Raw genomic sequence first — 12118 nt, 5'->3', positions numbered from 1 at the left:
GAAGCTCACCAGTACCTCTACTTTCTGAGGAGGCTGATGAGAGCCGAACTTTGCACATCCATGCTAATGTTATCCTACAGCTGTGCAGTAGAGAGCATCCTAACGAGCTGCATTACTGCTTTGTATGGAAACTGCACTGCAGCGAAGAGGAAGGGTTGTCAAAATTGTCCAGTGTATCACCAGCACCAGCCCACCTGTCATCAAGGACATAAATACAGAAAGGTGCTGGGAAAAGGGCCAGTAACATCATGAAGGAACCCACCCACCCTGCTCATGGACAGTTTGTTCCACTCCCATCGGGGAGGAGCTGGTGGTAGACCTGAGGACAGCTAAGGTACCGGTGACCCCTGTTTCCATCCAGGGGGTCAGTGTGGACGTGGTGGAGGATTACAAATACCTGGGGATACGAATTGACAATAAACTGGACTGGTCAAAGAACACTGAGGCTGTCTACAAGAAGGGTCAGAGCCGTCTCTATTTCCTGAGGAGACTGAGGTCCTTTAACATCTGCCGGACGATGCTGAGGATGTTCTACGAGTCTGTGGTGGCCAGTGCTATCATGTTTGCTGTTGTGTGCTGAGGCAACAGGCTGAGGGTAGCAGACACCAACAGAATCAACAAACTCATTCGTAAGGCCAGTGATGTTGTGGGGATGGAACTGGACTCTCTGACGGTGGTGTCTGAAAAGAGGATGCTGTCCAAGTTGCATGCCATCTTGGACAATGTCTCCCATCCACTACATAATATACTGGTTGGGCACAGGAGTACATTCAGCCAGAGACTCATTCCACCGAGATGCAACACAGAGCGTCATAGGAAGTCATTCCTGCCTGTGGCCATCAAACTTTACAACTCCTCCCTTGGAGGGTCAGACACCTTGAGCCAATAGGCTGGTCCTGGACTTATTTCCTGGCATAATTTACATATTACTATTTAACTATTTATGGTTTTATTACTATTTAATTATTTATGATGCAACTGTAGTGAAAACCAATTTCCCCCGGGATCAATAAAGTATGACTATGACTATGATTATGAGGAGGCTACGTAACATCCATGCCAGGCCCACCAGATTCAAAACAGTTACAGGCTGATCAACACCTCCACCCACTAACTCACCCCTCCATACCCCTAACCACTACTAAGTTACTTTATCATTTCCTGTCGGAGTCACCTTATATACACACACTTCTGTGCCTAGTGTCAGTTTATGGACATACAGTCAATCTATGTATAGAAACTCAAGAAATTTTGCAGATGCTGGAAATCCAGAGCAACACACACAAACTGCTGGAGGAACTCAGCAGGTCAGGCAGCATCTATGGAGAGGAACAAGCAGCTGATATTTCAGTCTGAGACCTTTGTTCTGGAATGGAAAAAAAGAGGGAGATGCCAGAATAAAAAGGTAGTAGGAGGGAAGGAGGACAAGCTGGAAGGTGATAGGTGAAACCAGGTGTATATAAGCTATCTTACATATTTATTGTGTTTTAAAATTATTATTCTGTTCTTTACCTTACCCTGTTTTTTGTGTTGCATTGGATCTGGAGTAACAACTATTTCATTCTCCTTTGCCCTTGGTGTACAGGAAATGACATTAAACAATCTTGAACCTTGAATTTATCAAACTACCTGTCTAAATGTCTTTTATGCATAATTAGACCATAAGACGTAGGAGCAGAATTAGCCCATTTGGCCCACCGAGTCTGCTCCACCATTCAGTCATAGCTGGTCCTTTTTCCCCTCCTCAACCCCAGTTCCGGCCTTCTCCCCATAACCTTTGATGGCATGTCCAATCAAGAACCTATCAAGCTCTGCCTTAAATACACCCAATGACCTGGACTTCACAGCTGCCTGTGGTAATAAGCTCCACAAATTCTCCACCCTCTGGCTAAACAAATTTCTCCACATCTCGGTTTTAAGTGGACACCCCTCTATCCTGAGGTTGTGCCCTCTTGTCCTAGACTCCCCCACCATGGGAAACATCCTTTCCACATCTACTCTGTCTAGGCCTTTCAACATTTGAAAGGTTTCAGTGAGATCCCCCCCCCCATCCTGAATTCCAGCGAATACAGACCCAGGGCCATCAAACGTTCCTCATATGCTAACTCTTTCATTCCCGGAGTCATCCTTGTGAACCTCCTCTGGACCCTCTCCAATGCCAGCACATCTTTTCTAAGATGAGGGGCCCAAAACTGTTCACAATACTCAATGTGAGGTCTCATCAGTGCCTTATAAAGCCTCAGCATCACATCCTTGCTCTTGAAATGAATGCGAACATGGTATTTGCCTTCCTCACCACCAACTCATCCTGCAAGTTAACCTTCAGGGTGTTCTGCACAAGGACTCCCAAGTGCCTTTGCATCTCAGATTTTTACATTGTACCCACTTCTACCACGTCCTCTGGCAATGCATTCCATACACCACCAACCTCTATAACACTTACAGAGTCTGGAAACAGGCCATTCAGTCCATCTGCTGCAGGCTGGCCAAGTTGTCGACCTGAGCTAGTTCCACCTGCCTGCATTTGGCCCATACCTTTTAGATTAGATTAGATTATTAGATTATGAGGACACGTAGTCCTCTTTTATTGTCATTTAGTAATGCATGCATTAAGAAATGATACAATATTCCTCCGGTGTGATATCACAGAAACACAGGACAGACCAAGACTGAAAAACTGACAAAACCCACATAATTATAACATATAGTTACAACAGTGCAACAATACCATAACTTGAAGAAGAACAGGCCATGTCCATTGCTATCCATGTCCACGTCTTTTAAATGTTGTAACTGCACCCACCTCTACCACTTCCTCTGACAGATTGTTCCACCCTCAGAGTGAAGAACTTGCCCCTGAGTTTCATTTTAAAACTTTCCCCTCTCACATTAAACCTATGTCCCCTGACTTTAGAGTCCTTTATGCTGGGAAAAATACTGATATCTACCCTATCTATTCCCCTCATATTTTTGTGTCTCTAAGAGGACACTCCTCAGCCTCCTTCACTCAAGAGTAACACTCCCAGCCTGTCCAGTCTCTCCTTATAACTCAAGCCCTCCTATCCTGGGAAATGAATCTTTCCTGCACTCTCTCCAGCTTAATGACACCCTTCCTGTAGCTGGGTGACTACAACTATCCACAATGTGCGATCTCACCAATGTCTTATACAGCTGTAGTAGAGATGTTCAAACAGAAACAGGCCCTTCAGTCCATCTGCCTTGTCCTACTGACTCACAACAGGATCACGGCCCTCTCATCGATGAAAACCTTCCTGGTCCCCTGCGCTCTAAATTGGACGAATCAGATCCCATCCTCTTTCTGCGATAAACCATCTCACCTTCACGGCGAGTTCCTCCGCACTCTCCCGGCATGCCCTCTCGACCTCTAGCTGTGTCTCGAGCTCATCCAACTCCGCAATGATCTGCATGGAGGCTGGAAGGTAAGGAGACACACGTTAGCTGGTTTCTGTGATGACTCACTGACATTCATCAGTCTCTGAAGTTCCTTGCAGTCACGTGCGGATCGTTTGCCTGGCCAGGCCGTGATGCATCGGGATAGGATGCTTTCTATGGTGCATCAATAAAAATTGGTGAGGGTCAAGGGAGATGTCGATTTTCTTTAGCCTCCTGAGGAAGTAGAGGCATTGGTGAGCTTTCTTGGCTGTGGTGTCTATGGAGTTAAACCAGGGCAGGTTATTGGTGATGTTCAACGTGAAGCTCTCAACCCTTTCAACCTCAGCACTGTTGCACGTGCGCCACTGGACTCTTCCTGAAGTCAATGACCAGCGAGTTCACTGAGAGAGAGGCTGTTGTCTCGACGCCATGTCATTGAACTCTCTCTCTCCTTCCAGTACTCGGACCAAAAGAATTCACAATCAGAATCAGGTTTATTAGTCATAGTCATAGTCATACTTCACTGATTCCGGGGGAAATTGGTTTTCATTACAGTTGCACCATAAATAATAAATAGTAATAGAACCATAAATAGTTAAATAGTAATATGTAAATTATGCCAGTAAATTATGAAATAAGTCTGGGACCAGCCTATTGGCTCAGGGTGTCTGACCCCCCAAGGGAGGAGTTGTAAAGTTTGATGGCCACAGGCAGGAATGACTTCTTATGACGCTCTGTGTTGCATCTCGGTGGAATGAGTCTCTGGCTGAATGTACTCCTGTGCCCACCCAGTACATTATGTAGTGGATGGGAGACATTGACCAAGATGGCATGCAACTTAGACAGCATCCTCTTTTCAGACACCACCGTCAGAGAGTCCAGTTCCATCCCCACAACATCACTGGCCTTACGAATGAGTTTGTTGATTCTGTTGGTGTCTGCTACCCTCAGCCTGCTGCCCCAGCACACAACAGCAAACATGATAGCACTGGCCACCACAGACCCGTAGAACATCCTCAGCATCGTCCGGCAGATGTTAAAGGACCTCAGTCTCCTCAGGAAATAGAGACGGCTCTGACCCTTCTTGTAGACAGCCTCAGTGTTCTTAGACCAGTCCAGTTTATTGTCAATTCGTGATATATTATCACTGATATATCTCATGAAATTAGCTTTGTGACAGCAGTACATAAAAATCACTATGTTACAAGAAGAAACATTTTAAAAATGTAGTAAGTAATGCAAAAAGACAGCGACATAGCAAAGTGGTGTTCATGGTTTCACAGATCATTCAGAAATCTGATGGCAGAGGGGAGGAAGCTGTTCCTAAAACACTGAGTGTGGGTCTTCAGGCTCCTGTACCTCCTGTCTGATGGCAGCAATGAGAAGACGGCATCTCCTGGATGGTGAGGGTCCTCTGAGATGGATGTCACCTTCTTGAGTCACTGTCTACTGAAGATGTCCTCAATAGTGGGGAGGACTGTGCCCGTGAGTGATGGAACAGGTTAAGTCTAGATCCCTTGGCAACCAGTCAGGATGCTCTCCACCACACGGTACATTTAGTGACATAGTGAATCTCCTCAAACCCACAATGAAGTAGAGCCACTGGCTGTAATGAACCCTTTGGGCCTTTGCAGGCAGCCAGAGAGCATTGGGCTCTGAAGTTTCAGAGCACCCGGTTGGAATAATAGCTGTTTAACAAGAGTCATTAATCATTTAGAGTTTGTTGTGTATTTTCTTAAGTAACCCACTCTTTGTAATGTGGTCTCCTGGTGCTTTCAATTTAAACTTGTTAAGTTTATTTTGATGTGCTCAGGGAATTCCATGTTACTTGTATTATTTAAGCGGATGGCTGATCAGCACTAATTGCGGGGTCCTAGTTTTGAAAACGTTACATCTCCTGGTGCTGCTCGGCCGAGCTTTCGGTGTTCTGCTGGAATTCTTATGAATAAGCTCTGGTCACTGTCTCTGCGTTGGAGTCTGTCTTTCCTCTGGTATTGCCAGTGCAAAATCATGACATTGGCCTTCATTACATTAATGTGTTTGTGCCGAGATGCTGTTTGACCCACTAAGCCCATCCAGGAGATTGTTCGTTGGGCCAGAATTTAATGTCCACTGCCCAGCTGTAGGCCAGTTCAGTCACTCACACTGGTGGACTGGGACTCATACATAGATCAGGCAGAGTGAGGATTGTAGAGTTCCCTCTTTGAAGAGCCTTATGAATGTTTTTCCCCAGGGTGGAGGAATGAAGAATTGGAGGGCAGAAGAGTAAGGTGGGGGGGGGGGAGAACATAGACTAGTAAAGCACAGGCTCTTCAGCTAACTATGATAAATAGTAAACAAATGCCCTCGGCATAAACGTGGCCCATACCCCTCCATTCTGCCCCCCCATCTAAGTACTCCCTAATTGCCATTGTCGTGTCTGCCTTCACCACCACCCCTGGCAACCCAGTCCGGGCACCCACCACTCTCAGCACGAAAACGTTAGCTCAACACCTCACAACGTCACTGTCCATAAGAAGTTGGTATGCTCTCCCCATGACCACGTTGGTTTCCTCCGACATTACAAAGACATACGTGTTAGGGTAGGTAAGTGGTAGACATGCTACGTTGGAGCCAGAAACATAACGATGCTCACAGGCTACCCAGCACAATCCTCGCTGATCTGACTTGATGCAAATGACACATTTCCCTGTATGTTTTCATGTCTCGATACACACGTAACAGATAAAGTTAATCCTCATCTTTCTTTCTCTATGTAAAAAACTTGCCCCTCACATCTCCTTAAAACTCCCCTCACCATCTTAAAAGTTATGCCTCTGGCACCTGTCATTTTTCCCTGGGAAAAAGATTCTGGCTGTCTGTGCTATCTCCTCTTCTCATTATTTTGCTCTGTGCATGCAGTTCTCTCACACTCAGCAGTGAGAACGGGATCAATCACCTCGCTGCCGACAACACTTCCTCCTGCGTCCCGGTGATTTCTGTGCCCTCTTCAAAATCTCCACACCCTTCCTGTAATGGGGCAACCAGAAATGCACGCAATGCTCCAGATGTGGTCTAACCAAAGTTCTCCACAATTACAACACATCTTCCTGAGTCATACTTAGTGTCCTGACTGATGAGGTCAAGCAGAACATCTGCCTTCTTTATCACCCTACCTACTCACATGGGAACCTCAATATCACATATATCACGGCTGTCCAAGGTCCTACCATTAACTGTATACTTTCCTGTTGCATTTGATCTCCCAAAATGCAACACCTTACATTTCCCAAGTTAATCTCCATCTTCCATATTTGCAACTGGTCAATGTCCTGCTGTATCCTTTGACAACGCTCCTCACTATCCACAATTCCACCAGTTTCTGACACAGAGAGTAGATGCTAGGTAGTGTTCAAAAATCTGATGGTGGAGGGAGAAGCTGTTACTAAACGTGTGTCTTCAGACTCCTGTATCTCTTCCCTGATGGTAGCGTTGAGAGAAGGGCATGGCCTGGGTGGTGAGGGTCATGCTGCCATCCTGAGGGTAAGGGGAGATTTGATGAAGAGTTTCACAACAGGTTTAGGGGTAAGGTGAGTAAAGCAATGTCTGTAAACACAAGAGGTTCTACAGGTGCTGGAAATCTGGACCAACACACACATAACGCTGGAGGAACTCAGCAGGTCGGGCAGCATCCACGGAAATGAATGAGGAGTTGACGTTTTGGGCCAAGGCCCTTCCTCAGGAGCTGGTGGGACAGGGCACCGAGATACAGGGAGGAGGGAGTGTTGTCGGCAGTGAGGAGCTTAATCCAGATCTCACTGCTGAGTGTAAGAGAACTGGATTTGCAGAGGGAAGTAAACCTGCAGGCTCACGAGGAGAGCTGAGGTAGCACAGAGGAACAGCATCCATTCAATGGGCCACATGGCCTCTCTCCTCTGCTCAAATTAGGCCAATGAGTGGAGCAGCCACAGGGGAAGAAGTTCGTAGAGTAGAGCATACAATGTAGAACAGGACAACGGAGAAACAGTCAAAGTCAAGGTAGTACTACCCCGAAATCCACTGGCCCACAATGTAACCCTGCCCTCTGCCTCCACTACTCCCCTCCCTCCGTCACATTGCGTTCTCTTCTCTTTCCTCCAGACCTCATCTTTACCTCCTTTCCCATTTCCATCCCCCTCCCCCTCTTCGTTCCCTCCAATTACCACCTCCACAACTCATCAGATCCCCTCTCCCCTCCGGTCCTGCACCACTCCCCTGATCTGGCACTGGGATACTGTTTACCCTCCAGGTTCTGCCCCCCCTTACACCCTCCTCCACTCCTGCACCATCCCTCCTTTCACACCTGCCTCTGTCTCTCAACTCCACCTGCTCCCGCCTTCATCTGCCCACCACCTCTCGCCTCTCCTTGATCCACCAATCACCCACCATCCTCTGAATCACCCCTGCCCCTCTGCCCCCTGTACAGGCTGCCACGCCACGCCTCACCTCACCTCTCCCTGATCCACTAATCACCTCCCGACTGGCCCCTTTTGCCCTATGCTCTGGCCACCGCCCCTCTCCTCTCAGCTCTGATGCAGGGTTACAACCTGAGACGTCAACATGGTCTACCCTCCCTCTGCCTCTTGCAATTTTACAGCCTTCCCCCACTGGTCGAAGGCCTTGGCTTGCCCAGTGGCCAAAGGCCCGATGCCTGTCAGTCCGGGCCAGGGACTGGTGGTCGGAGGTCCAGAGGCCTGGGGCTGGAGGACCGTCTGTGTGTGTGAGTGGCTGGTAGGGAGGGTGGGAGAAAAGATGCTGTTCAACACACACACACACGATGCTGGAGCAACACAGCAGGTCAGGCAGTACCTGTGGAGGGAAATAAACAGTCGGCATTTTGGGCCAAGTCCTTTTTGCTGTTGATGTTCAGCTGAACTTTGTGGGAATGCGATGTCAGCACTGGAATGTGTGGCGACACTCGCAGGCTGCCACCAGCACATCCTTCGGTTGTTAAGCCAGACAAGGTATTTCACGGAATGCTTCCATGTACATTCAGCGGCCACTATTTACCTACATAATGAGTGCATGTTCATGGTCTTCTGCTCCTGTAGGCAAACACTGTTGTGCATTCAGAGATGCTCTCCTGCACACCACTGTTGTAATGTGTGATTATTTGAGTTACTGTCACTTTCCTGTTAGCTTGAACCAGTCTGGCCATTCTCCTCTGACCCTCTCATTCACAAGCTGTTTTCACCCACAGGACAGCTGCTAATTGGATAGCTTTTTGTATCACTCGCTGTAAACTCTAGACACTGTTGTGTGTGAAAGTCCCAGAAGACCAGCAGGTTCTGAGATACTCAAACCACCCCGTCTGGCACCAACAATCATTCCAGGTCAAAGTCACTTAGGTCACATTTCTCCCCTGTTCTGATGTTTTGTCTGGATAACAGCTGATCCTCTTGTCCATATCCGCATGCTCTGAACACATTGAAATTGCTGTCACATGATTGGGTGATTAGATGTTTGCATTACGGAGCAGGTGTACAGGTGCCCCTAATAAAATGGCCACTGAGTGAACTTCTCCACCGCTCCAGGCTAGTTCTCCATCGAGGATGGCCCTGGAGGAGAAGGGGCGTAGTTAAGGACAAGGACACTAGTGGGACTGGAGTCACGTATTGGCATAACTCCACAGAGCGCCTCCTCCACGCCCCACAAGCCCAGGAAACCTTGGACCACAGGCTCAGCTCATTGCTGGCATGGACCTAATTCTAGCCTTGTGGAGGGTCCCTGAGTGCACTGTTCCCGAACGTCACCTCCCGACACGCTCCCGTTGGATCCTGACCCTTGGGGTAAGCCAGAACCGGCCCCGAACACGGTGTGCAGCAACGCGATTTGGAACTCACACTGTTGCATCTCCTTCAGTAACGCCTCACTCTGCAGGTCAGGAACCCAGTCCGCAGCCTGCAACACATACAGCCATTCTTCAGCCCATTGTCCAGCATCCTATCCCATCCAATTCCTGCTCATCTCACACTTATCGACAGTATCCCAACCCCAAATCGTACCTCCACCTGTAATCCAAACCCAACCTTAAACCTCCCTCTAATAACACCAACTCCACCCATAACCATGTGGTCATAAACCTCCAAACACACCCCGTAATCCTCCGTCTGCAAAACCCCCCGACCCCACCCGTAATCACTCTCTCTGTTAAAACCCCTGACCTCACACGTAATCACACCCAACCCGCCCTTAATCACCCCGTCCGTAAACACCCGACCTCAACCGTAATCACTCCCTCTGTTAAGCACCCGACCCCACCCGTAATCACCCCGTCCGTAAACACCCGACCTCACCCATAATCACACCCTCTGTTAAAACCCCTGACCTCACACGTAATCACACCCAACCCGCCCTTAATCACCCCGTCCGTAAACACCCGACCTCAACCGTAATCACTCCCTCTGTTAAACACCCGACCCCACCCGTAATCACCCCGTCCGTAAACACCCGACCTCACCCGTAATCACTCTCTCTGTTAAAACCCCTGACCTCACACGTAATCACACCCAACCCGCCCTTAATCACCCAGTCCGTAAACACTCGACCCCACCCGTAATCACCCCGTCCGTAAACACCCGACCTCACCCGTAATCACCCCCTCCGTAAATACCCGACCCCATCCGTAATCACCCCGTCCGTGAACACCCGACCTCACCCGTAATCACCCCCTCCGTAAATACCCGACCCCATCCGTAATCACCCCGTCCGTGAACACCCGACCTCACCCGTAATCACCCCGTCCATAAACACTCGACCTCACCCGTAATCACCCCATCCGTAAACACCCGACCTCACCCATAATCACCCTGTCCATAAACACCCGACCTCACCCGTAATCACTCCCTCTGTTAAACACCCGACCCCATCCGTAATCACCCCGTCCGTAAACACCCGACCTCACCCATAATCACAGCCTCTGTTAAAACCCCTGACCTCACTCGTAATCACACCCAACCCGCCCTTAATCACCCAGTCCGTAAACACTCGACCCCACCCGTAATCACCCCGTCCGTAAACACCCAACCTCACCGTAATCACACCGTCCAGAAACCCCCGACCCCACCAGTAATCACCCCGTCCATAAACACCTGACCCCCACCCGTAATCACCCTGTCCGTAAACACCCGACCCCATCCGTAATCACTGCATCCATAAACACCTGACCTCACCCATAATCACCCCATCCATAAACATCCGACCTCACCCGTAATCACCCCGTCTGTAAACACCCGACTCCACCCGTAATCACTCCTTCCATAAACACCCGTCCTCACCCGTAATCACCCCGTCCATAAACACCCAACCTCACCCATAATCACCCCGTCCGTAAACCCCCAATCCTTCCCATAATGCTCCCCCACATGTCACCCATCTCCCAATCATAATCTTTCCCACATCTGTAACCACACACCCCCCTACACCTGCACCTCCACCCATAACCCTTCCCTACCCCATAACCACATCCTATCTGTAACCCACCCCTCAACAATCAAACCATCTCACACATAAACCTTTCCCCACCCGTAACATCTCCCCACGCTCACTGCACGCCATATATAAATCCTCCCCATTTAGAAACCTTCCACCCACCTTTAGCACCGCCCTCCAGCTGTAACCCACTTCTTCCCTTAAACCCATCTCCACCTGTAAATCGTCCACACCCATAAACCTTCCCCCCCTCGCAACACATCCCCCGCCTCTCTCCTCCTCCCACAGGTAACCCATCCCTGGCCCCACCAGTATTTGAAAGCATTTGTAAACAGTGAGGGATTGGTAGGTCAGGGCTGACACATCAGCATGGACAGTCTCCGGTACAGCTGTTTGTAGATCACATTCCACCTCTCTCCTTTTACAGAGGAAGTGGTCTGGGGAACATCTGCCACTGCGGGAAGTGGGACCGGCAGCCGCCCGTGTCCCGGATTCTGTTCGTGCACTGTTGGCACGTCCTGCTCTTCAGCTGAGGACCCGTCGAGTGAACGAAGGCTGCCCTCGCAGTGAGAGCGAGGGTCTGTCGCCCTCCATTCCGCAGGGGTGGGGTACCATGAATAAGCCAGACTCACTGGATCAGTGTCAAATCTCTTTACAGCACACTGTGAATAGCAGGGAACTAGAGATTAACCCTTTACTGACCCTTGGGGTACTGGTACATCGTTCCCTGAAAGAGGATCACAGGACAGTCGGTATAGGGGAGGCCTATGGTCCAGATGTGGCTCAAGGGGACTAGGGAGGGTAACAATCAGCACATATTAGATGGACTGAAGGGTCTCCTTGTGTTCTGTGCAGTGCTTTATGATTCCAGGCAGACAGGGTGGTGAAGGAGTTTGACACATCGGCCTTCATCGGTCAAGACTGTGTGTTCAGGAGTTGGGAGGGGGTCCAGTTCAAGATTGTTTAATGTAATTTCCTGTATGCAAGTATAAAGAACAAAATAATTGTTACTCCAGATTCTGAAGTTCGGGTCCTTTTCCTGAAGTCAATGTCTTGTTGACATTAAGGAAGCGGTTACAAACGTACAAGACATTGGTGAGACCACATTTGGAGTATTGTGCGCATTTCTGGTCACCAGGCTATAAGGGGGCCATAATTAAGCTGGAGAGGGTGTCGGGAAGATTTACCAGGGTGTTACTGGGACCGGAGGGGTGGAGTGGTAAGGAGAGACTGGACAGACGGGCTGGGTTTGTTCTCACTGAAGTGAAGGAGGCTG

At 49.1% G+C, this 12118-nt stretch overlaps 1 protein-coding gene across 1 annotated transcript in view; it reads right to left on the bottom strand.

Annotated features, from left to right (window-relative positions):
- Positions 1-12118, bottom strand: part of LOC134345023 (shootin-1-like) — a 57695-nt gene that overhangs the window by 35975 nt on the left and 9602 nt on the right. Inside the window, exons 3-4 of the mRNA XM_063045156.1 lie at positions 9255-9312; positions 3339-3433 (exon numbers count right to left, since the gene is read on the bottom strand). Coding sequence (XP_062901226.1) covers positions 3339-3433; positions 9255-9312 — 153 coding nt within the window. The remainder of the gene's footprint in view (positions 1-3338; positions 3434-9254; positions 9313-12118) is intronic.

Source organism: Mobula hypostoma, chromosome 4, assembly GCF_963921235.1.
Source record: "Mobula hypostoma chromosome 4, sMobHyp1.1, whole genome shotgun sequence".
Taxonomy (NCBI): Eukaryota; Metazoa; Chordata; class Chondrichthyes; order Myliobatiformes; family Myliobatidae; genus Mobula; species Mobula hypostoma.
Note: the sequence above shows the minus strand (reverse complement) of the source record. Positions and strands in the feature narration are given on the sequence as shown.